The 27,363-nt window shown below is 35.6% G+C and overlaps 1 protein-coding gene across 2 annotated transcripts in view; it reads left to right on the plus strand.

The window, feature by feature from the left end:
- Positions 1-27,363, plus strand: part of ADK (adenosine kinase) — a 544,106-nt gene that overhangs the window by 145,165 nt on the left and 371,578 nt on the right. For both annotated transcript variants that reach the window (XM_012105377.3, XM_004021485.5), the window contains exon 4: positions 27,022-27,100. In XM_012105377.3, coding sequence (XP_011960767.1) covers positions 27,022-27,100 — 79 coding nt within the window. The remainder of the gene's footprint in view (positions 1-27,021; positions 27,101-27,363) is intronic.

A 27,363-nucleotide genomic window follows, 5' to 3' on the forward strand; every position in this document is an offset into this window, starting at 1 on the left:
GTCCTTTGCCTGTTTTTGAATTATGCTGTTTGGTTTTCCTTGGAGTTATGTAGAAATTCTAGATCTTAATCCTTTATCAGATATATGAGTTGCAAATATTTCTTCCCATTTTGTGGGTTGTCTTTTTCTTCTGTTGATATTTTCTTCTGATGCACAGAAGTTTTTCACTTACATGAAGTCTGTCTATTTTTTGTTGTTGTTGCCTGCTCTTTCAGTGTCATATCCAAGAAGTCATTGCTTAATCCACTATCGTGAAAGTTTTGCCCTGTGTTTTCTTCTAAGAGTTCACAGTTTTAGTTCTTCAGTTTAGGTCTTTGATCAATTTTGAGTTAAGTGCATATATAGAGAGACTTAGATGAACATCCAACCTCATTGTGTTACATGTAGATATCCAGTTTTCCTAGCACAATTGGTTGAAAAGACTGTTCTTTTGTTCATTAAATGATGTAGGCATCCTTGTCAAAAATCATTTGACCATATATGCAAGAATTCATTTCCGGACTGTTTATTGTATTCCATTGGTCTATATTTCTGTCTTTAAGCCAGTTCATAGTATTTGATTATTGTAGCTTTGTAGGAAGTTTTGAAATCAGGAAATACAAGTCCTTTATCTTTGTTCTCTTCAAGACTGTTTTGGCTGTTTGGTTTCACTTAAGATCCCTCATGAATTTTTAAGGTATATTTCTTTATTTCTGGGGAAAAAAAAAAAGGTCATTAGGATTTTTGACAATGTGTTAAATTTTTATAGTTTTCTTTGTTACCTCATATTTGGTTTAGTATGACAGCTTTGCAATATTAGAAACTCCTTGAGAGAGTAGCAAATGATATGGAAGATACTGATTCTAATTTTGGTTACCTTTATGTTATACCTGTCACAATATTTGCATACTGTAATTTTCTCATCTGGAATATTTTGTTTCTCATGACTTTTCTTGTAGGAGTGAAAGGAGATAGCATGGGATAAAGAAGAGCTTATCTTTTGGTTCTGCCTTAGTAAAGCCTGCATTTTGGTTCTTTATGTGTACAACCCTATACATGGCAGTCAAGCTATAGGACAGTTTCTATCTGAAAAGAAACTGGAAAAATGGCAACTGCTGTAAAGTCTCTATACTTTTTTGTGGATCTCATGGATCATTTCTTTTCAGTGAAGTAGAATGTCTTGTGGCACAGCTCATATCCTAAACTCAACATATCCAAAATCGAACTCTTGATCTTTCTCCAAAACCTGTTCCACCTATAACCTTCTTTTTTTCACTTTATGACAACTTTATCCTGGTTTTTTGGGCTGCATTATTCTTGATTCTTCTCTTTTTCTGATGGCACGTATCCAATCCTTCACAAATCTTACCGGACCACTTTGAAATACATCCTGAGTCTAGTCACTTTTTAACCGTTGATACCACAATTGTCATATATCCCTTGCTTTATGCCACCATCATTCTTTGCCTTGGTTATTGCAATAACCTCTATTAGTCTTGCTTTTTCTACCGTTCTCACCTTCATTATATTCTTAGCAGGGCAGACGAGTTGAATTTTTAAAAACATTTAAGTCAGATCATGATGCTCTGATACAGAAATCAAAAAGAAAGGAAACTATAGTTTGTAGGTGAAATAACTCTGTTTTTGTAAAACTCAAAAAATACCAACAAACAAATATTTAGAAACATTTACTTGGTAGGAATTTACTTAGTGGAGGTGATGGAATTTCAGTTGAGCTATTTCAGACCCTAAAAGAGGATGCTGTGAAAGTGCTACACTCATTATGCCAGCAAATTTGAAAAGCCCAGCAGTGGCCACAGGACTGGAAAAGGTCAGTGTTCATTCCAGTCCCAAAGAAAGGCAATGCCAAAGAATGCTCAAACTACCGCACAGTTGCACTCATCTCACACGCTAGTAATGTTCAAAATTCTCCAAGCCAGGCTTCAGCAGTACATGAACCATGAACTTCCAGATGTTCAAGCTGGTTTTAGAAAAGGCAGAGGAACCAGAGATCAAATTGCCAACATCATGGAAAAAGCAAGAGTTCCAGAAAAATATCTATTTCTGCTTTATGACTATGCCAAAGCCTTTGACTGTGTGGATCGCAACAAACAGTGGAAATTTCTTCAAGAGATGGGAATACCATGGCACCTGACCTGCCTCCTGAGAAATCTGTATGCAGGTCAGGAAGCAATAGTTAGAACTGGACATGGAACAATAGACTGGTTCCAAATAGGAAAAGGAGTATATCAAGGCTGTATATTGTTACTCTGCTTATTTAACTTCTATGCAGAGTACATCATGAGAAACGCTGGATTGGATGAAGCCCAAGCTGGAATCAAGATTGCCAGGAGAAATATCAGTAACTTCAGATATTCAGATGACACCACCCTTATGGCAGAAAGCAAAGAAGAACTGAAGAGCCTCTTGATGAAATTGAAAGAGGAGAGTTGTTGGCTTAAAGCTCAGCATTCAGAAAATGAAGATCATGGCATCCAGTCTCATCACTTCATGGCAAATAGATGGGGAAACAGTGGAAGCAGTGACAGATTTTTTTGGGGGGGCTCCAAAAATCATTGCAGATGGTGACTGCAGCCATTAAATTAAAGGAGCCATCCTTCTCCTTGGAAGAAAAGTTATGACCAACCTAGACAGCATACTAAAAAGCAGAGATGTTACTTTGCCAACAAAGATCCATCTAGTCGAGGCTATGGTTTTTCCCGTAGTCATGTATGGATGTGAGAGTTGAATTATAAAGAAAGCTGAGTGCTGAAGAATTGATGCTTTTGAACTGTGGTGTTGGAGAAGACTCTTGAGAGTCCCTTGGACTGCAGGGCTATCCAACTGGTCCATCCCAAAGGAAATCAGTCCTGAATATTCATTTGAAGGACTGATGTTGAAGCTGAAACTCGAATACTTTGGCCATCTGATGTGAAGAGCTGACTCATTTGAAAAGCCCCTCATTTGATGGTGGGGAAGATTGAAGGGAGGAGGAGAAGGGGACGACAGAGGATGAGATGGTTGGATGGCATCACTGACTCAGTGGACATGAGTTTGAGTGAGCTCCGGGAGTTGGTGATGGACAGGGAAGCTTGGAGTACTGCAGTCCATGGGATCGCAAACAGTTGTATATGACTGAGCAACTGAACGGAACTTGGTAAGAGATTATAGAATTAATACACAAAAACATTTTTTATACTTTTCTCTATACAAAGAACCATAAATGATAAATTGGTATTTTAGTGGCCTTTTGGCTAAGATCAAGTGGTGGCTCAGATGGAAAGCGTCTGTCTACAGTGTGGGAGACCTGGGTTCGATCCCTAGGTCGGGAAGTTCTCTGGAGAAGGAAATGGCAACCCACTCCAGTACTCTTGCCTAGAAAACCCCATGGACGGAGGAGCCTGGTGTCCGTGGGGTCGCGAAGAGTTGGACACGACTGAGCGACTTCACTAAGCTGTCTCTGACTCTTTGTGACCCCATGGACTGTAGCCCATCAAGCTCCTCTGTCCATGGGATTATCCTCTCAAGAATACTGGAGTGGTTTGCTATTTCCTCCTCCAGGGGATCTTCCTGACCCAGGGATCGAATTTGTATCTCCTACTTGGCAGGTAGGTTCTTTACCTCTGAGGCACCTGGCAAACTCCAAATGATAAATTAGCAGCAACATAAACAGAATACAACTACATACCAAGAGACTAGCACAAGTGGAGATTCCTCCCTAGTAGCTCAGATTGTAAAGAGACTAGCACAAGTGGGGTTTATTCTAAAATGAAAGGATCATTCAGAATTAGGGAATCTTTGAATAGGGTTTACCATGCTTTTTCCCTAGCTGCTTCCCAGAGGTTACTATTATTTGCTCATCAGCTCCAGACCAGCTAAACTAATGAACCCTGCTATCTGGTGGCTGAACCACACCTTGTCAAATGAAGTCTGATCCTTTACATGTTTTTCCTTCCCCTCGAATACCATATGGGCATTCTTATGTCTTTTAGTTACTCTTTTATCATAGTTAATTCTTTATGTTAAAAGTCCCCTGTTTAATCTACTGTGGTTTTAATCTTTTTAGTGAACCAAACTAATGAACCATATTAGTAGATTTTTGGAGAAATTTTATATATTTTTTTCATAGATGCCAAAAATGCATTTGCAAAACTCAGTGTTTATTCTTTTACTGACTTTTTATGAATTGAAATATAACACACATAGAAAAGTATACAAATCATGTGTCCAGCTAAAGGAATTATCTGAGTAAACATACTTGGTTTAACTGCCATCCAGTTCTAGAAATAGAACTTGGCTAGCAGCCTAGAAGCACTCCTGTCCCAGCTCTTTGTTCCCGAAAAGTATCCACTGTCCTGACTTACAACACAGAGATTAGCTTTGCGGTTTTTGAACTTTAAATAAATGGAATCATACAGTGTGTATTTTTTTTTTCTAATACCTTTCTGGCTCGTCTTTGTTTGTGTGATTTATCCACGTCAATTCTGGTAGTACTGCTTCATTCATTTTCTTTTCTATGTGCTATTCCACTGTATAAATCAATCTCAATTTACTTTGGTATTCTACTGTTGATAAAAATTTGTGTTGTTTCTAGTTTGGCTCTGTTATAAATAATGCTAATAAAACATTCTTGTATATATCTTCTAGTGTTAATGTGCGCACATATCTTTTGGAATTATGTGTAGCATTGGGTCACTGAGTATGCTTGTCTTAATTTTTACTAGATACTGACAGAAAGATTTCCAAAGTTTTGTGTTTCCATCAGCAGGACTGAGAATTCTAGTTTTTCCACTGTTATGTTCAGTCTTTAAAACTTTTGTTTTAGCCAGAGGGTTGTAAAAGTAGTGGTATTTCATTACTGTTTTAATTGTATTTCCTTGACCATAATCAATAATAAGTTGAGCATTTTCTTATTTGTTTATTTACTGTTTGTGTGTATACTTGTTTGTGAACTGCATGTTTAAGGTCTTTTCCCAGTTTTCATTGGGTGTTTAATAATACTTGATTGATTCATAGGAATTTTGTATATGTTATGGCCCTTTTTGGTTGGCAAATGCCTTCTGTGATTTTGAGACTTGCCTTTTCAGTCTTTAAAGGTATCTTTTTGTGAATAAATGTTCTTCATTTTAATGTGGATACTCCCTTTTGGTGTTCTTCTCTTTCTGTGCTCTGTGATTTTGACTTCTGTTAGTGTTATCTCATTCTTAAATGTTCTGTAGCATTCAGTGATAATGCTGTCTCAACTTGGAGTTTTCTTCGTATGAATATTCCATTAAAAATAGATAAAGGACTTTTTATAGTTTTCTATTTATTCTTATGCCACCTTTGGTAAGATTTGTGTTTATAAGTATTCATTCATTTTGTCTAAATAGTTAAATGTGTTATTTATACAACCCTTGTTCATAATGTCTTCCTGTGATCTCTTGATTTGTATGTAATATGTGGATTACAAAATGTACCCTTTTGCATTTCTGCTAATGGTTGTTTGTTACTTCTAAGGGTTTGTCAGTTTTATAAACATTTTTAAAGAGCCAGCTTTGTCTTTGTTGTTCCCCTACTTGTTTTCTGTATCTACTTATTCTACTGTTTGTTGTTTTCTTTTGGTTTAGTTTGTAGGTTTTTTGTTTGTTTGTTTTGTATTCTATTTTTTTTAATTTTAGTTTTTTATTTTTTTAAATTTTAAAATCTTTAATTCTTACATGCATTCCCAAACATGAACCCCCTCCCACTTTTTTTTAATATATGACAAAATGTTTGCCTAAAGTCAGAAGACAGTTCACGAACTGATCAAAATAATTGCCAATTAAATCAGAGTCCAAGTCCAAGTTCTTTAATATGTTAAGAGCTTCTAGAAATCAACATGAAAAGAGCAACAAGTACATATTAATAATGAGCAATGTCTATGACCAGATAATGGACAGAGAAGTTAATATCAGTGGTACTTAAACATATGAAAGGATGTTCATCCTCTCTCCTATGGGGAATTCAAAGTAAATGTGTTGTGATAATTCTTACATAATTTATTGGCAAGGATATGGGAAATGGGCACTTATATACTATGGTGGGATATAAATTGCCACAGCCTTTTAAAGGAGCAATTTACATTATTTAGCAAAATTTTAAATGCCCTTTGACTTTTATGTATCCATATGTATATTTGTTCTCATATTACCTGTAAAAGCGAAAAGGAAAAAAAATCCTGGAAAACATCTGTTAGTATATGTTTATTCTACAGATTAGGTTGTAGCTATGCAATGTAAAGCTGTGAAACCACTGAAAAGAGGTAGTTTGAAGGTGCTGGTTGTTATGGAACAAACTCTGTGAAAGACTGTTTGCTGAAAAATGTATCTTGCGAAAGAGTTTGAGGGTCAAGTGTGGGTTTTGTGTGTGCATAGGGAATTGCTGAATTGCCTAGCTGTGTATCCTGTGTAAAGTAAATGCTAAGTGTTTGTTTTATGTCTGTGGAATTGAATTGACTTCATCTGGTATTTATTTAACACAGGATATTCAGCATTTCTCTTAGTTATATTATAATTTTTCACTCATATTGCAAATTCATTGAAAATAGATGATATGGACCATGCTAAATGCTCTTTATGTGCTCCACGCTGCCTGTCATAATACATTGAATGTTGTACAGACAGTATTTTGTGAATGCGAAATAGAATTAGTTCACACACAAACATTCATTTCTTTTACAGTTTCCGAACCTGGTCATAGTTGCATATGTGGTAGATGGATAGGCCAGTCATTATTTAATTTTCATGTTGCAGAAGAGTGAACTGAGCTCAAGTGAATAAATGATTTCTCTGAAGCAAGGATTGGTAAAGCCTGTGGACCACACCTGTCCCTTCACCTGTTTTTGTGTGATCTATAAGCTAAGAATGGTTTTTATATTTTTTAATGACTGAGGGGGAATAATATTATATGACAGGAAGCTTTTATGAAGTTCAAATTTAATTTAGTTTGTTAAAAGATATCATAAACATTTATTTAAGTATTGTCTGTGGCTGCCTTCCCACCACTATGGCTGACTTCAATAGTTGCAGCAGAGATTCAGTGTGGCATAAGCGTCATGCGTATTGCTGTACCATAACATTTTATTTTTTTTTGTAACTGTTGCATATCTCATTATGACAAAACAAGAAAAGGAGAAAAAAGGGGACTTTGAAACTTACAGTTTTAAGGGAGTGTGGACTGTAAATTATTTTATTAAATTAGATGATAAAACATTGGGTTTATTATGTTCTATTAAAAGAATATATAATATATGTTGCCCTTACCAGTCTAAGCATTACAGTTTTCCAAATGCAGGAAAGCAACTCTCATAAAAATTAGAAATTTTAAAAAATTTCATCATAGCAGAATTTTTTTTTCCCCACAAGTATAAAAAAGGTGAAAATGAGCTGGCTCTCAAAGTAAGGTTTAGAGTGGCTCATTTGTTAGCTAGGCAAAGAGAGCCAGTTACCAATGGTGAGCTAATTTAATTAAACTGTGTTTTATTGCAGTAAAGAAATGTGTTCAGAAAAAATTAATTTGTTTAAGATTATTAGCCTTTTGATGACAATAATTGCGTTAAGAATTGAGGACATTGGTAGCAACATCAGTAGTCAAATTTAAAAAGGATAATGATTTTGAGTGGTTTTCCTGACTTTTGATGAGTCAACAGATGTTTACTGACACTGTTCAGTTGTGTATTCAAAGAGGCAATGCTGAGTTTCAAGTGACTGAAGAATTAATTAGTCTCCCTGAGAAGTGTTTGTAGAACAACTTCAGGCAAGATTATTTTCAATGAAGTTGACAACACTATTTCAGTGTAGTCTGAAGTAAAATCTAAAGATATGTTACAAGTGATGGTGATAAAAATATATGTGGAGCAGAAAAAAAGGTAAACTAATTTACAAAGTTTGTGAAAATGTAAAGTTTTTAAAGCCTATGGTTATTCTCTATTTTTATGGTTGCAGAATTGTGGAAAACATTTGTAACTGCCATTTATTATTGAGCCAGAAATATAAATAGTGAACAAAATCAGATCTCATGAAGAAATGGTTCTAGTTTTTGTCAGAAGTTTGAGCTATTTGATATAACCTAGCACCCATAAGTTTGATCATTGCAATTTTTTGAGCTTGCAGTCAAGATTAAAAATTTTCTAGATAGGAACACACTCCTTTTACTGCTCTTGGAATATTGAATGGCTTGAACATTACCTTTTGCTTCAATCTTCATATTGCTTATTACCGATTTAATTGATAATATTTCTAATTATGAGGCAAACCAACTCTTATATGTGAAACTTATACCATGGTAATCATTCGACAGCAACTAAGGTCCATCTAGTCAAGGCTATGGTTTTTCCTGTGGTCATGTATGGATGTGAGAGTTGGACTGTGAAGAAGGCTGAGCACCGAAGAATTGATGCTTTTGAACTGTGGTGTTGGAGAAGACTCTTGAGAGCCCCTTGGACTGCAAGGAGATCAACCAGTCCATTCTGAAGGAGATCAGCCCTGGGATTTCTTTGGAGGGAATGATGCTGAAGCTGAAACTCCAGTACTTTGGCCACCTCATGCGAAGAGTTGACTCATTGGAAAAGACTGTGATGCTGGGAGGGATTGGGGGCAGGAGGAGAAGGGGACGACCGAGGATGGGATGGCTGGATGGCATCACTGACTCGATGGACGTGAGTCTGAGTGAACTCCGGCAGTGGGTGATGGACAGGGAGGCCTGGCGTGCTGCAGTTCTTGGGGTCGCGAAGAGTTGGACATGACTGAGCGACTGAACTGAACTGAACTGAAGGCAACTTGACCTGGAGAAGAGAATGGCAACCTACTCTAGTCTTCTTGCCTGGAGAATTCTGTTGACAGAGGAACCTGGCAGGCTGTAGTCCACAAGAGTCAGACATGACTGAGCAACTAACGCACACACAGACACACACGCACGCACGCACACGGCAGCTTGAATCACAAGTAATGTCAGTTTGCTTTATATATGTCATTCTGTCAGAAGGTAAAGCAAGGAGTGATCTCTCCATTCACACAGACAGCAGACATATTTTCCAGGCTAGAACTGTAGTTCCAACAGTATTTTTCAGACCTTGATGGAGATGCAAAGAAGCTTCCTTATTTCAAAATCTTGTAACAGTGCGATTGAGGAGCCTCTACCTAACCTTAAGTTAGAAGTGAATGATCTATAGTGACATGCTAAAAGGCAAATATCAAGAGACTTTTGTAATAGAATTCTATAAATGCCGTATAAGTGATGAATATACTCAATTAAAATCATATGCTTGTGGATTGATATCGGTATTTGGCAGTATATCTGTGTGAAAAGACATTTTCAAAGTTGAAATATGTAAAATCTCATTATAGATCAGTGTTAGCAGATGAACATTTGCATTCATTTTTGATGATGGTGAACAGTAATTTTGAACACCCATTAAATGAAATGTTATTCCCCCCAGAAGAATTATGTTCTACTGCTAATAGTAGACTTGAATTGCTGAAAGTTTTTTGGAAATTTGTTCTCTCTCTTATTTTATAACTACCTCAGTAATACTGTTATTATGTGTTTTTCTCTTTACAGAGAAAGTTTTCTGAAGCCACTCTCCGCCTGAAGGAAAAATATATTTCTAGTTAGAAACCAGTTATGCATTGATTGTCCTTTATTCTCGTTTTAGAGTTCTTGCCTTTAGAAAATACTGAAAATGTTCAAATTTGGGACAGTTTATTGCCTATTAAGATAATTTCAATCTTTGAAATGTTGAAAATGAAATTCACCTGTAAATTATGTCAGCAGAGGATGTCCTATAGAGTATCTTGCAACAAACACCCTTCTCCTGTAGTAGCTGTCTAATTTTAAAATTCAAGGCTTTGCCTTCTTTACCTTTTATTGTTTGCTTTTGCTTCCAAATGACTGATGATGGGTCTTCAAAATTTTTTACTTCTGAAGTTTAGTATATACTGAAAAGGATTTTTATTCTATGTTGTACTGAGTCCAGTGTTTTATTTTATTGTTGTTTTATATATCTATTTTTGGCAGTTGACTTAAAGAACAATATGAATACTTTCAAGTTAATAAGCTTCATGGACAGTTTAATTTTAAATTCTGTGAGAAATACATATTTTAGGACCCCATATAACATGCCTTGATGCATTCTATAGTATATATTTTGGTAAATAATTGTTTATGAAACAGGCTTTTACATTAACAGCTTAACTTCATGCGAAAGAAAAATGCACCTTCAGGATTTTAATAGAAATTAACCCATTTATTCCTTACAGTAATCTTCTGAGAGTTTATTGTTATCTCATGAGAGTTTCCATCTTTTACCAAAGGAAATATTTGTTATCTGAACCCTTCACCCAGTATATTTGTTAGCAGTTACACAGGATTATTGATAGTTACTTTCTGGTCGCTGATCCCTCTAAGATTAGTATATTCTTATATAAATAAGTCCTATATATTTTATAATTGAGCACTAGTGTTTGTTTTTAAAGTTTTCTTTTATGGAGCATTTTTGTCTCTTGGTACTTTGCTTCCAAATTATAGTTTCTTTTTTCTTTTCTCTCTCTCTGTTTTTTAAAGTCTGTTTATATTCAATGGGATTAAAAACACACTTCCACTGTTAGAGCAGATTTATCATCTCCCCTTCAGGCTGTTCTTTAACATGGAGCTCTTAAAATGAATATCTTAAGATATACCCCAGATGTTTTAAACTTCAGCAAACTTGTGGTTTTCTTTATTGGAATCTCTGTTTGTAGTACTCAGAAGATGAAAGAAAACATCTCCTCAGTCTCCAAACACTTTTCATACTGGTTTTAACGTCTTGTGCTGTAAAGGCATGCATAAGATAAAACTTCTATTACTGATAAATGTTTAGAATCCCTCATTTAAAATATAATTATCAAACTTGGAATTGCATTAACAATCATGTAAAAAATAATATTGTCTGTTGTATGTGCTTTTCAATCAACACTGTTATGTGGTTAGTTTTTGTTTTTTATAGCTGTAGCATTTAGGAGAACTTGAGGATGTTTTGTTTCAAGTGTTTATCCAAAATGTTGGGAAGTTTGAATTTAAATTTTTTTTAATGATGTCAATCATTTAGTTCTTTTTTTCTTTTTCTTTTTTCTTTCTTTCTAGAGGATAGCCAAATTGCATAATCTGTACAAAATCAGCAACGAAAGTATTTCTCCAGTTATAAAAATAGTTGGTAACATTTATTGAGTGCTTACTGTATTCAAGGCAGTGGCATATTGCTCATGTCACGACAAAGTAGCAATGATTTGTACTAATTGAAAGATAATAAGGGGTTACTAAATGAGTACAGTAGTGTACTACATACAAACACACACACTTTTGTCATCTTAAACATGTTGTTAAGGAAGCAGGTAGGAGCACCTTATCTGATCGCTACTGTTTATAAATAATCAAACTTTTTTCTTACTAGATGGCATCATATCTAAATATTAACCTAAAGTTTATGTCTTATACTTAAATTTCTCTTGTAACAATGTTCTGCATTCTCATTTGTTTTAGTTCTTTTGATTTAATTTTCCACCTCATGTCTAGGAGGTATCTGTGACATAGGCAAAATTGCCATCAATGTCAAATTTTTTCTGAAAATATTCAAGAAAAACTTAATTTTGTTAAAATGTGTACAAATTGGCAGTCTCTACCTTCTTGAAAATTCAACACCAGCAGCAGCAAAAAGACTCTTTTATAAAATCCTTCCATAGCTCATCCATCCACTTATCCCCTTTTTTTTTTGGCGCGCATGCGTGTGTGTGTGTGTGTATCCAGTATCTGTCAGGCACTATGTTTAAATGCTGCAGAATGCAAAAACAGTCTCTAATGCCATGCTTTACGCATGAGGAACTTAATCTCGGAGAATATAAATTACTTGCCCCATCTCAGACAATTAGATGAATATGAAATTAAAGCCAGATCTGTCTATACCAGAGCCTTTGCTTAAGGAATCTGTCTGTCTTGATCACTTGCTATGTAAAATCATAGGCTGACCATATTGGTATCAAGTCTTTTATGTTCTTGGTAAGGAATTTCAACTATGTTAGATTGATATCTGCCCTACCCCCTTCTTCCTTCCTTTTAAATTTTTTCCTTTTAAATACTGATATTCCATCTGGTTCCACCCTCTGGGTTCTTCTCATTTGTCTAGGCATAGATTTCTTTGGATTTTTTTAAGCTTCTTAAGCCTATAGGAATGTGTCTTTAATAAAATTTAGGAAGTTTTAAGGTGCTATTTCTTCAAAATTTTTTTTGCACTGCATTTTTCTCTTCTTCTGATACTCTGATAGCATAAATGCTCGATGTTTTAGTATCATTTCATAGGTATCTGAGTATTTGCTCATTTTTAAAAAATCATTTTTCTCTCTATTGTTCAGACTGTATTGATTGGTCTTCAAGTATACTGAGTTTTAATTTTTCTGTTGAGTCCATCTAGTGAATTTTAAATTTTCACTTATTGAATGTTTATTTGATCTTCTTTATATCTTTTATTTCTTTGATGAGTCGTTCCCTTTTTTCTAGATACTTCAAGAGTTCTAGTAATTTTTGTTTTCTGGAGTTCTCCTTTCTGGTTTCCTAGCCAGAGATCTGGGGCTTTATTTTCCCAGTTCTGCCTCAGACTCAGACTTGTCTTGGGCTAAGTAATAGGAAGATACAGAGAAAATAGTCTCAGCTTGAACTTATATTCAAACTTACAGTTATTTGACCAATAAATTCTTAAACTCACATATATCAAATTGTTTAGTTCTAAATGTTTACTCTTTTTTATAATTTTAATCCTCTTAAATTCTCCAGTGTTTCTAGTTTATGCATTTGTTTCCTTTAATTCCTTGAAAATATTATAGTTACTGTGAAGTCTCGTTTCTTATTTCCAGTATTTGGATCATTTTGAAACTTCTTTGTTGTTTTTTTCATTTTTAGTTTTCAGTCAAATTATTTTGTCTTTTTGCATAACTATCAGTTGCTCACTGTTTGCTGTTCACTTTATATAAGAGCTGTTGATCCTTCAGATTGTATATTCTACCAGATTGTTCACCTGTTTGTTTAAGAGGCTGATGTGAAGTGAAAGGAGAGCTGATCACCGTAATAAAGTTAAGAATTTGAATCTAGGTTAGAGTTGATTTTTGGTTTTAATAAATTTGGTCTACACTGTTTGCCTCTGTTTCTAGAGCTTGACTCTAAGATTCTTAATCTAGACGACTGGGGTCTTTGTCTCAGCTGTGGAACAGTCCTCCAGAACTTCTCTCAGAGGTTTCTAGCTTAATTCTTTAGCTTTCTGCCCAGTACACATTCAAAATTTGACAAATATCTCAAGTAGGAGACTGACATTTAAAATATATATATATTTTCTAAGATTTGAGTATAGTTGATTTATAATGTTAGGTTCGTTTCACCTATGCAGCACAGTGATTTATACATATATTCTTTCCCAAATTCTTTCCTCTTACAGGTTATTACAAAATGTTGAATATAGTTCCCTGTGCTATACAGTAGGGCTTTTTGTTAGTTATCTATTATATATGTAATAGTTTATATATGATAATGCCAACCTCCTAATTTATCCTCTCTCCCCTTTCCCTTTTGGTAACCCTAAATTTGTTCTCTGTGTCTGTGAGTCTATTTCTGTTTTGTAAATAAGTTCATTTGTATCTTTTTTTTAATATTTCATATAAAAGAATAGCATATGATATTTGTCCATCTGGCATACTTCACTTAGTATGATAATCTTTAGGTATATCCATGTTACTGCAAATAACCTTATTTCATTCTTTTTCATGGCTGTGTAATATTCCATTGTGTATTATATATAACCTTTTTGAATTAAAGTTTTCTCCAGAACTATGCCCAGGAATGGGATTGTAGTATTGTATGGTAACTCTATTTTGAGTTTTTTCAGGAACTTCCATGCTGTTCTCCATAATGGCTGTACTGGTTTACATTAGGAAACTGACATTTTGTTTTAGACTCTAAGTTTCCAATTTTATCACTTTGGTATGATGTAATGAATAAAATTATCCAACTTTTTTTTTAATCTCCCTCCCTTCCATCCCCATACCATTGTTCTCCTAAACCCAAAGTTTGAATTTTCAATTTCAAGATAGAACCAGGATAGGCACACATCCTCTCCTGCTTCCCAGTAGAAGAGTGTCTATCTTTAGTTTTTATTCTCCACTCTTCCTATGGAGTTCATTTCTTGCCTAACATATCTTTAGTTCCTTTGCTCTTGGCCTTTGTTTTGTAAGCACTGCCAGACTGGGCAGACTTTCTGGTTTTCAGGTGATTTTGGTTAACCTCCTTTGTTTGCATTTCATTTTCAGAATTCAGCAAATGTGTTATGGGACAAACCAGCTGTATGTTTGTGGTTCCTGAATTGTCAAATTTTGTCTCTCTAGCCTAAAGCTGGTGAGTACAAATTTGGACAGGTCAGACAAACAACTGCTGGTTCTGGCCAACTCTTTGAACAGTTCTCACCTCCGTAGTAATTTATTCATTTGGTGATTGTTGCTTCCAAAGATCTCTTGTACCTTTAATGATCTGTAATATGTGTGACTTACTAGTTGTTGTCAGTAGAAATGCTATTTATGACTCAGAATCAAAATTTCTATGTTATATTTTGATAAGAAATCTGAATGAGTGTTTCTTGTAAATGACATGTTTTATAGTTGGATAGAGAAAAATGATAAATTTGTTGCTTAAATACTGTCCATATCCGTATCTGTTACATATGTTTATGGAGTGTTTGTATTAAAGAAACTAAGGCCCCATTATAAACCATGTATTCTGTGATAGAAATAACAAAGCAGTAATGGAGTGAAAAAGTATAGTTTGTGTTTTGGAACTTTCTGTGGACATATGGGTGACACTCTTAAGTTTATCAGGTTTGTCTCATTTTGAGAAACACTATCTTACAGTATTTCTCTTTCTTATATATTACTTTTTCTTATATAGTTTAAAAGTAAATGTCAAATAGTTCTACTATTTAAAGAAACTTGTACATTGGTTTAGTGAAGTTTCCTTGTATATTTTTATAAGGAGGGGATACCTAATGTGTATGCTATGCATCTGTGTTTAGGAATAATTCATTTTATCTTAATCATCTACACTTACATACAAAGTACTTTTCAACAGTTATTTCACGTGGAGACATCTTCATTCATCTTCAGAGTTATAAATGGGAATAATGAAAACTTTTAAACATTTTAGAATTGAATAAAGACTTATCTAAACAATGGATGCTTAAAACTGCTTTCTTATCAAGGAAAATAAAATTAGAGGTTAGAGAAATACCTTTAAATTACGATCCTCATGAGCTAATAGCTTAACCCTGGTTTTGAATGACTGTTACTTTTTCCATCTTTTAAAAATATGCTTAAATATAAACACATGTGGGAAATGTTCTTTTGGCTTTTATCAAACTGACATTTAAGTGAATTTTTTTGAACCTCACTAAACATTTGTGGTAAAAGATTTCAAAGCTTTGAATCTTTCTATTGGCCTATGGATTTTTCCCCACTGTGTTATTCTATTAACATTTGGTCTTAATAAGTGTAACCTGTTTAGAATTAGTGATTTTTTTCATTTATTATTTGTTTAGATGAGAAGTTTAGGAAAAGAACTTCATCAGAACCCTACTTGGCAGTTATAAATGCTTTCTTAAGGAAGTTAAATATTTTGAGTTTTACTGTAAAGATTTTGCATGTATCTTATCCTTCATATGTCTTCTTTACGAAGTTTTCAAAATTTTTGATGTTTGGTTTCTATGCTGTGATGTTAGCACAATGTGAGGTCTTCTTTATCTTCTGAGCTCACTCTCTTTTTCCTTCCAAGGCTGGGATAAAAGAGACTTTACTTTAGTTGCTGTGAAAGTGGGAAGCAATTGCCCTAAGATAGAACTAGAAATTATAAAGGATGGTTTTGTGGACATTTTCCTGTTGATATTTCTTTTATTTTACTTACAATAACTTTTTTAAGGAGATTTAAGAATGATTGGTCCTAAGTTATAGGGTATAACTGTGAAATTTTCCTCATGATTTCAAGATGCAGAAAATCCTTCTAAAGAGTCATAAAAAGAAAAAGAATGATAAGGAAAAAAAACACAACAGGAGAGAAGAAATTAAGTTACAGAAATAGTTCCTTAAGTGTTAATGTGTAATTTTTCTGTTCTTAGGTTCAAGCTAATAAGGTATTTTATTCTAAATTATCTTATTTTTACTTTATATGATTTTAATGTTTTCTTAATTTTTGGATGGATCTCCTAGTCCTGAATCTGCCACTAAGAGAAATTAATAAAAAATCATTTAACTGGACTTGGAGGATAATGAAAGTGAATTTCCTTGGTCTTCTTAAAACAAGGCTCGTAAATATAATCACATAACCTGCAATTCAGAATTTCTAGGAGACAGATCATAAGAATTTAAATTTCTTATAAATACTAGAAGAAACATCAGGTTCCAATAGAGAGAGCTCTTAACTACTCCTGTATATCTTTACCTCTGGAGAAAAACGTTGGAGAGTAGATGACCTTAAAGAGCCTATGAAAAAGAAGGGAAAGATGTGGAGAACAGAGTTTAAGAGCAGATGCAGTCAATCCTGAAAAGTACATACTTCTCAGAGTTAATAATAAATGTTGAAGAGCATTTTTATAACAATAAGTATATCTTTGAAATGCTAGGTCAGTTAATGTTTAAGTCAGAAATGCTAAACAATGCTTTAGCATCCTTAGTCACTAGCCTCACAATGACATATTCAGACTGAGTGTAGGTTTCCAAACTTGTCAGGAATTAATGTTATGTAATATGAAAAATATCTAGATTGGTAAATCACTTTTTTCAGGAATGTCAGGAAATAAGTTCATATATCTAAAGTTTTTCTTTAAAAAGTCTCACATTTATGTCTTTGCCATTTGTCTTACCAATTTACATCGCTGCTTGGGTAATTTATTTAGGGTTAAAAAAGAGGTTTATTTGAAAGAAATTTCTTAACCTAAAAACTGAGTAAAGATAAGAATTAAAAATGCCCTACATTCTAAAACTTTCTTTGAATCTTAAAAATTTGAACTAGATTCTTGCTTGGAGAATCCCATGGACAGAGGGGCCTTGTGGGCTACAGTCTATGGGGTTGCAAAGAGTTGGACATGACTAAGCAACTAACACACATATTAAGCCTCAGATTATAAGGGATAAAACTTACTTTATCATTCATATCCTTATGTGTGAATCACTGTCAGTGGAATTAAGAGTCTTATGATTGTTTTTTCTAAGATACAGTATATATACATTGTTTTATTATCATCCTGTGACAAATACTATTCTCCTTAACCTTTACACTCCTGATTTTTACTTTTGTGTGGTCATTATTCTTTATTCCTAAATTATCTGAGTTAGACTCTGCTTGTGTTTATTTCTTAAAACTCATTGAAAAATCATTCACTGTTTGTTCCTCATTCCAACTTTGTAAAGTGGATACTAGTTGGAAATTTTATGAAATGAATAGTTTACTATAATAATAAGCAGCAAAATCTAGATACTGTCTTCAAGGTAGCACCATATTTCTCTTCCGTTAAACTTTTCAGTTATTGACTTCTCCATAGTCTTATCTGACCATGTTGTAGTTGTTTTTCAGTCACTCAGCTGTTTCTGACTCTTTGTGACCCCACAGACTACAGCACACCAGACTTCCCTGTCCTTCATCATCTTCCAGAGCTTTTTCAACCTTATGTCTGTTGAGTCAGTGATGCCATCTAGCCATCTCATCCTCTGTCATTCCCTTCTCCTCCTGCCTTCAATGTTTACCAGCATCAGGGTCTTTTCTAATGAGTTGGCTCATCGCATCAGATGGCCAAAGTATTGGACTTTAAGCTTCAACATCAGTCCTTCCAGTGAATATTCAGGACTCATTTTTTTTTTAGGATTGACTGGTTGGATCACCTTGCAGTCCAAGGGACTTTCAAGAGTCTTCTCCAGCACCACAGTTCAAAAGCATCAGTTGTTCGATGCTCAGCCTTCTTTGTGGTCCAACTCTCACATCCATACGTGACTACCGGAAAAACCATAGCTTTGACTAGATGGACTATTATTGGCAAAGTAATGTCTCTGGTTTTTAATATGCTGTCTAGGTTGGTCATAGCTTTTCTTCTCAGGAGCAAGCGTCTTTTAATTTCATGGCTTCAGTCACCCTCTGCAGTGATTTTGCAGCCCAAGAAAATAAAGTCTCTCACTGTTTCTATTGTTTCCCCGTCTATTTGCCATGAAGTGATGGGACTGGATGCCATGATCTTCTGTTTTTGAATGTTGAGCTTGGAGCCAACTTCTTCACTCTCCTCTTTCACCTTCATCAAAAGGCTCTTTAGTTCCTCTTCACTTTCTGCCATAAGGGTGGTGTCATCTGTGTATCTGAGGTTATTGATATTTCTCAGGGCAATCTTGGCAGCTCTGCCAGCCATGTTGTAGTTAATATAGTAATTACTGTTTTTGAAAAGGTGAATCTCTTTGTAGTATACTCTCCTACATTCTTTTCCATTAATACTTGGCTTGACCTCAATGCCAAAAGAGCTTTTATGCTAAAGGATGAATTATGTTTGGTTGACTGTGTTTACTTTGGTCATTTAGTCATTGCCCAGCTGTTCCAAAATTAGAAGCTCTTTGCTCCTGCTAGTCACATCCGTACGTGACTATTGGAAAAACCATAGCTTTGACTAGATGCTCCTGTAGCATGCTTAGGATCATCAGTATTATTTTTATCAGAAGTCTGTGTTATCTTTTAATAGACTTAAAATTCTCATGGTTGATCATTTTCTTATGATAACTTCTCTGTGTATACTACCACTCTGAGGTATGGTTTAATATTAAACCAGGATTAAAAGGCTAGTATTTAGTCATATCTCTGCCTGCCATGTTAATATTTGAAGTCTTCTCTACTCTATTATTTTTTTACTTTTCTTCTCAAAAAAAAAGAGCATATATATATAGATAGCATATTTATGAAGTATTTACTAATATGTGATATGAGAGCTGAGAGTGTTACTTAAAATTTAAGTTCTCCTGTGCATCATCAGCTTGATACTATACACAAGTATTACAGTTCTTTAACAGTATATGGTATATTGCATTCTTCTTTTTTCCATAAGGTTAATCTTTGAGAAATTCTGAATTATATCCCAGTGACATTAATTTTTATTTAAAATTTTCTTTAATGAAAATACTTTCATATGAAATGGATCAGCTGTTATTTAAATTCTTTTTTTTATTGAGGTGTTTGATACACTCACTCCATTCAGACAAAGAAGCTCAAAGAAAGGAAAAAGTAAGAATGTATCTATGACGTACAGAAATAGACAAATCACTCCCTGTAGGAAAAAAAAATCACATTCTGAAATATATGGAAGTTCTCTATCAAATGTAAAGGTATCATAAACTCTGTTATTTCTAAGTAACCTAGAAAATATTTAGGGTTTTTATATAATTGATTATATCCCTATAAAATTTAAACCATGGTTTTGAGGCTTATTAATATCTTAGCTCTACTTTTTTGTTCTTTCATTAAAGATATACAGTCCCTCTTTCCCTGGCATTTTCCATTGAGCATTTATAGTTTTGTCATAGACAATGTGGAACTTTCATACAAAATCTCTTTGATAATCACGTACTTAGGAGTTCCCTTTTTTCCATATGACTTTTCTTCTTTCTTATATTGCCTTTCTTAACACCATCCAACTAGTCATGCAAAGTAGAAGTCTCAGGATTGTTTTTCCCTCTGACACATCTTTCACTTCCCGTTATTTATCACATGCCCTGTCTTCAACTTCGGAAATGATTCCTTAGCTTGATCACTTCCCTCTAGCCCCTTGGCTCAGCATATGACTTATGAACTTTTCCAAAGGCTTGCGATGTGCCTCTCTCTCTTTCTCCCTCTCTCTCTGTTCATTTTTTTTTCCTCAAAAGATGTGATTTTCCCTCTCTACTCTTTTTAAAAAATACTTTATGTATCTGGCTGCGCAGTTGTGGTGTGTGGGATCTAGTTCCCTAGGCCCCCTGCATTGGGAGTGTGGAGTCTTAGCCCCTGGATCCCCAGGGAAGTCCCAGTCTGCCTCCCAATCTGCCTTGTTCTTGGAGAAGAGCTATTATCATTTAAAAAGAAAATCTACCTTTCACACTATCAGTAAATAGATTTTAATAATTCCTAGTTGCCTACTGCATAGTACTGAAGTGTATTAGTCTGGCAGAGAGAGTTCGCTTTTGTCAGTTTTTACTACTTTGATTTTTACCTACATTTTAGTCTGTGTATAACTTACTTCCCTGAATATGTTAGAGTTTTGTTTTATCCTTAGCCCTGAATATTTTTTCTCCCATATCTGTCAAATTCCACTTCAGATATTACTCTTTCCCTGCCTCTTTCATTCAGAGCCACTCACTTCTCTGCACTGTGTTTTGATTTGTATATAGTTCTATTTGTATTGTTGACTGGGAAAACTGCTATTTTCTTCCATTGTAAGATGAAGTAGATTTTTAAATGTTTTCATTACAAACAGTTTCTATGCATATTACACAATCAAAAAAAAGTATATAAGATCTGTAATTGCTTCTTCTTTGGAGTAAACCACTGTTAACACCTTGGTTGTAACCTTCCAGGTCCTTTTTAGAACATACGTATATTGGGTAATTTTGCTTGCATTATACACATACATATTGTAATTTTCTTGGGTTATATTGTACATATATTTTGGTTACTTAATATTTCTCAATTGAAATATATGGAAAGTGTCAGTAGTATAAGTCTACTTCGAAGAAGTAGACTGAATGTTGAAGAATGTTAAACTATTTAGTAGAATCAGTGCAAGGAGATCCAACCAGTCCATCCTAAAGGAGATCAGTCCTGGGTGTTCTTTGGAAGGACTGATGCTGAAGCTGAAACTCCAATACTTTGGCCACCTCATGTGAAGAGTTGACTCATTGGAAAAGACCCTGATGCTGGGAGGGATTGGGGGCAGGAGGAGAAGGGGATGACAGAGGATGAGATGGCTGGATGGCATCACCGACTCGATGGACATGAGTTTGAGTGAACTCTGGGAGTTGGTGATGGACAGGGAGGCCTGGCGTGCTGCAATTCATGGGGTCGCAAAGAGTCAGACATGACTGAGCTACTGAACTGAACTGAACTGAGAATCAGTGCATACACACAGTAAAAAGTCAAAATGAAAAATTAAACATTTTTGAAATGGATCTACCTTGTCATCTATCAGAATTCATCAGGATTTATTAGACCAAAATATGGAATACTGCATACTGTAGTATGTAGGTATTTGTTGAAAAGAAATTGAAAGAAATAGGAGCTAATAGTAGTACCCATGTTATAAACTTGCATTGAGCATTTAAAAAAATGATTTGGATAAAATATTTAAAACAGTAGCTTCTGGCATGTAGTAAGTATTACATAAATGTTAGCTATGGAACCTAACCCTAGAACCTCAGAGGATTCTAAGATCCTATATGTTTAATAAATAAAACATTGTTCTTTATTTCAGATATCTCAGTGCTTTTAGTATGCTGATATACAATATGCATCTTCAAGATGAGAATAGAATACACAATTTCCTATGCTTATTTGCTCTTGTAATCCACTTTCTCTAGAGCATCTTGAAGAAACCATAATAGTCTAGAAGGTAGCCGCTAGCCTTGAGGCTATAGATGTTCAAGCAAAAGTTAATAAAGTTAAATGAAATTTAAATTTTTATTTGAAATAAAACATAAGTCACACTGTCTACCTTCCAAGCGTTCAGTAGCTAGCTAGTGGCTGTCAGACTGGATGCACAGATACAGAACTTTTCACTATTAACAGAAAGTTCTATTTGATGGTGCTGGGAGAAATGAGAACAAAAACAAAGTAAACAGTACAGATTGTCACTGGTTTACTGTGATTTTAGTATCTGTACTAAATCTACCCCCCAGTTATTACCAAAATATTATATCTGTTTGATTCTTTGTTGTTGGAAGGAAGAAATTAATGATGGAGGAGATAAGACATAACTTAAGGAAAGATTCTTGAGAGAGTGAGAAAGGATGGTGTTGCTGTACAACAACAAACTGGGGTGGTCTTCAACAGAAATTTATTCTCTTAAAGTTCTTGGGAAGCAAAAGTCTGAAATCAAGGTGTTAGCATAGTTGTACTCCTGAAGAGCCTAGTGGAGAATCTTTGTCTCTTCCAGCTTTTGATGGATGCTGCCATTCCTTGGCTTCCTTGGCTTTTGGCCACATTTGTCCAATCTCTGTCTCCATCTTCACCTCTGTCTTCTCTTTTGTCCATTGTAAGAAGAACTGGCATTGAGATCTGAGACTTAGCTGGGTAATTCAAGAGGGAGGATTTTACCTCCTGAAGAGCCCCAAATCTCTACCTCCTGCAAGACCCCCCACTTTTTTTTTCCAAATAAGGTTACATTCACAGGTTCTGATGAAGGGACATATCTTTTTAGAGAAATTGGCTTTTGAAAGTGGAATGGCCTCAAACAGGTAGAGCAGTTAATCACTTAATGTTTATTTTGTCCACTCATTCTTCCTTTCTCTTCCAATCTCCAGTATCATTCTTAGCTGATACATAGTTTAGAAAGTAATTAAAAGAGAAGATTTCCTAGACTACCACAACTCCCACATATCTGCATCTGGGACTATGTACTTTTTCTTCTCTCCTGTAAGTATTCAGTTCATTTCAGTTCATTCGCTCAGTCGTGTCTGACTCTTTGCAACCCCATGAATTGCAGCACGCCAGGCCTCCCTGTCCATCACCAACTCCCGGAGTTCACTCAAACTCATGTGCATAGAGTCGGTGATGCCATCCAGCCATCTCATCCTCTGTCATCCTCTTCTCCTGCCCCCAATCCCTCCTAGCCTCAGGGTCTTTTCCAATGAGTCAACTCTTCGCATGAGGTGGCCAGAGTATTGGAGTTTCAGCTTTAGCATCAGTCCTTCGAATAGGTTAGTATTATTCCATTCAGTTCAGTTGTTCAGTCATGTCCGATTCTTTGCAACCCTGTGGACTACAGCACGCCAGGCTTCCCTCTCCATTGCTGACTCCCGGAGCTGGCTCAAACTTATTGTCCATTGAGTCAGTGATGCCATCCAGCCATCTCATCCTTTGACTTCCCCTTCTGCCTTCAGTCTTACCCAGCATCAGGGTCTTTTCCAATGAGTTGGTTCGTTGCATCATGTGGCTGAATATTGGAGCTTAACCTCCAGCATCAGTTCTTCCAAGGATTATTCAGGGTTGATTTCCTTTAGGATTGATTGGTTTGATCTCCTTGCAGTCCAAGGAACCCTCAAGAGTCTTCTCCAACACCACAGTTCAAAAGCATTAATTCTTTGGCACTCAGCCTTCATTATGGTCCAACTCTCACAACCATACATGACTACTGAAAAAAACATAGCTTTCACTAGATTAACTTATGTCTTTAAAGTAATGTCTCTACTTTTTAATATGCTGTCTAGTTTGGTCATAGCTTTTATTCCCAGGAGCAAGCATCTTTTAATTTCATGGCTGCAGTCACCATCTGCTGTGCTTTTAGACTCCCCTACCATCTGCAGTGATTTTGGAGCCTCCAAAAATAAAGTCTGACACTGTTTCCACTGTTTTCCCATCTATTTCCCATGAAGTGATGGGACCGGATGCCATGATCTTCGTTTTCTGAATGTTGAGCTTTAAGCCAACTTTTTCACTCTCCTCTTTCACTTTCATCAAGAGGCTTTTTAGTCCTCTTCACTTTCTGCCATAAGGGTGGTGTCATCTGCATGTCTGAGGTTATTGATATTTCTCCCGGCAACCTTGATTCCAGCTTGTGTTTCTTCCAGTCCAGCATTTCTCATGATGTACTCCAAATTAAAAGACACTTACTCCTTGGAAGAAAAGTTATGACCAACCTAGATAGCATATTGAAAAGCAGACATTACTTTGCTGACTAAGGTCCGACTAGTCAGGGCTGTGGTTTTTCCAGTAGTCATGTATGGATGTGAGAGTTGGACTGTGAAGAAGGCTGAGTGCCGAAGAATTGATGCTTTTGAACTGTGGTGTTGGAGAAGACTCTTGAGAGTCCCTTGGACTGCAAGGGGATTCAACCAGTCCATTCTGAAGGAGATCAGCCCTGGGATTTCTTTGGAAGGAATGATGCTGAAGCTGAAACTCCAGTGCTTTGGCCACCTCATGCGAAGAGTTGACTCATTGGAAAAGACTTTGATATTGGGAGGGATTGGAGGCAGGAGGAGAAGGGGATGACAGAGGATGAGATGGCTGAGTGGCATCACTGACTCGATGAACATGAATCTGAGTGAACTCTGGGAGTAGGTGATGGACAGGGAGGCCTGGCGTGCTGTGATTCATGGGGTCGCAAAGAGTCAGACAGGACTGAGCGACTGAACTGAACTGAACTGAAAATACAGTCTCTCACTGTTTGCATTGTCTCCCCATCTATTTGCCATGAAGTGATGGGACTGTATGCCATGATCTTTGTTTTTTGAATGTTGAGTTTTAAGCCAGCTTTTTCAGTCTCCTCTTTTACTTTGATCAAGAGATTCTTTAGTTTCTCTTCACTTTCTGCCATAAGGGTAGTGTCATCTGCATATCTGAGGTTATTGATATTTCTCTCTGCAATCTTGATTTCAGCATGTGCTTCATCCAGCCAGCATTTCACATGATGGACTCTGCACATAAGTTAAATAATCAAGGTGACACTATACAGCCTTGATGTACTCCTTTCCCTACTTGGAACTACTCTTTTCCATGTCCAGTTCTAACTGTTGCTTCTTGGCCTGCATACAGATTTCTCAGGAGGCAGGTCAAAAAGGCAAGGTAAGGTGAAGTCACTCAGTCGTGTCCGACTGAGTGTCCGACCCCATAGACTGTAGCCTACCAGGCTCTTCCATCCATGGGATTTTCCAGGCAAGGGTACTGGAGTGGGTTGCCAGTTCCTTCTCCAGAGGATCTTCCCGACGCAGGGATCGAATGTAGTCTCCCTCATTGTAGGCTGACGCTTTACCGTCTGAGCCACCAGGGAAGTCAGGAGACAGGTCAAGTGGTCTGGTATTCTCATCTGTAAGAATTTTCCACAGTTTGTTGTCATCCACACAGTCAAAGACTTTAGTGTAGTCAGTGAAGCAGAAGTAGATAGTTTTCTGGAATTCTCTTGCATTTTCTGTGATCCAGTGGATGTTCGCAATTGATATCTGGTTCCTCTGCCTTTTCTAAATCCAGCTTGAACATCTGGAAACTCTTGGTTCACATACTGTTGAAGCCTCGCTTGGAGAATTTTGAGCATTACTTTGCTGGTGTGTGAGATGACTGCAATTGTACAGTTGTTTGGATATTCTTTGGCACTGCCTTTCTTTGGGATTGGAATGAAAACTGACCTTTTCCAGTCCTGTGGCCACTGCTGAGTTTTCCAAATTTTCTGGCATTTTGACTGCAGCACTTTCACAGCATCATCTTTTAGGATTTGAAATAGCTCAGCTGGAATTCTGTCACCTCCACTAGCTTTGTTTGTAATGATGCTTCCTAAGGCCCACTTGACTTGTCACTCCAGAACATCTGGCTCTAGATGAGTGAGCACACTATCATGGTTATCTGGGTTTTTAAGATAGTGTTTTTGTAAGTTCTTCTTAGTGGTATACAGATACTGTTGTCAAAACTTTCTAGTGGGTGCTCCATCGCGTCTGGCTCCTGCGACCGCCAGCCTCCTCTATCCATGGGATTTCCCAGGCTAGAATACTGGGGTGAGTTGCTATTTCTTACGCTATGGGATCTTCCTCACCCAGGGATTGAACATGTGTCTCCTGTGTCTCCTGCATTGTCAGGTGGATTCTTTACCACCAAGCCACCTTGTCCACAGTTTGGGCTTTGCCAGTTGTATTTATTGACATCTCAGGGTTTTATAGATGTAGTTTGAAGGCAATTGGAATGATAGAAGTGGGTATAGTAACTCTGTTTTCCCTGTTCCTAACGTAACCATCTCTATATTTATCCGTTTTTGTATTTTGAAGTTTTGTGAAAGGTTTCATTTGAGTAAAAAACCTCCTTCTGAGCTTTAAAATTTTAAAGTTGTGAAAATAGCACTAAGACTGGTGTCTTTCTTGAACACTGTATTCACATCCCAGTCTCTCTTCTTTGGTCTTCTGTAACCCTTGCTTTCTGTATTGCATGCATTTTGTTTATGGATAACTTGGTGTTTTAAAATTTTCTTTTTTCATGCATATTCTTTCATCCTTGTCCCTCCAAAACATATAAATCCTTTAAAATAAAGTTTATGCCTATGCCCTTTGGTTATCTCCCACAGCATCCAACATGTTAGAGATGTGTCTCTGATAATATTGACTTGTCATCTAGATTATTAAGCGCCATGTAATCTGAGACATTTTAATCAATTTACTTAGCCCTTTGAGTGTAATACTAGGGATTTACATGCATCACCTTGTATGAAAAGTACTATGTGTAGTTAGTATAATATCTTCCTTTATCAGATGCCAAGGTAATGAAGTATGAAAGCTTTAGATCATCTCTCTCTGCCTCTCTATTTCGCAGATACAGAAACTGTCACCAATCAACTTTCCTAAGAATCATGCAACTCCATGTAGTTTTGTGATTCTTTAAGTTATAAAATTGTAGCGATTATGATACTAAAAAATTTTGAACTTATTAGGACATACATTTGTTAGAATTTTAGAATTTAACATTTAAAGTAGGAAAATATTCATTGCTTATAAATATTTAATAACTTACAAATTTTTATTTTTACCTTTTATTTAATGTCTAATATGGTCACCCTATGTATTTTAAAGTCTCATAATTGTACACTTGTAGAAAACAATTTGTTAAGTATGGAAATTTAGCAAAGTTGTTTTCATATAGCATTTTAATTCATTTATTCAACATAATTATGTAATTCAAAAATTTCACTAAATGTAATTTAATGAGCTTCTAATCAGAAAAATTTGCATTGTGACAACTGACAAATGCTAACATTTTTCTACTGTGATTTACTTTTAGGTTTGATGAACTTGTAAAAAAATTCAAAGTTGAATATCATGCTGGTGGCTCTACCCAGAATTCAATTAAAGTGGCCCAGGTTAGTTGATTATTTTAAAGGTGGTAAAAGAAATTGACTCAAAATGATTTGATACTTTTGGCCATTGTTCATAAGTATTTTAATCTATATTTTTTGTTATAGAATATTTTTGTTGGTTTTAAATGTTTATTATTCATATATATTTCTTAATTACCTGTGGAATCCTTTGGATATATTTTATAACATTTCATGTTCTTGATTTGTAGAAGTTCTGTGTTTTTTATAAATAGTATTCCTTTTTTGGAATTGGAAGTATTTTTTAT

This window comes from Ovis aries, chromosome 25 (assembly GCF_016772045.2).
Source record: "Ovis aries strain OAR_USU_Benz2616 breed Rambouillet chromosome 25, ARS-UI_Ramb_v3.0, whole genome shotgun sequence".
Classification (NCBI taxonomy): domain Eukaryota; kingdom Metazoa; phylum Chordata; class Mammalia; order Artiodactyla; family Bovidae; genus Ovis; species Ovis aries.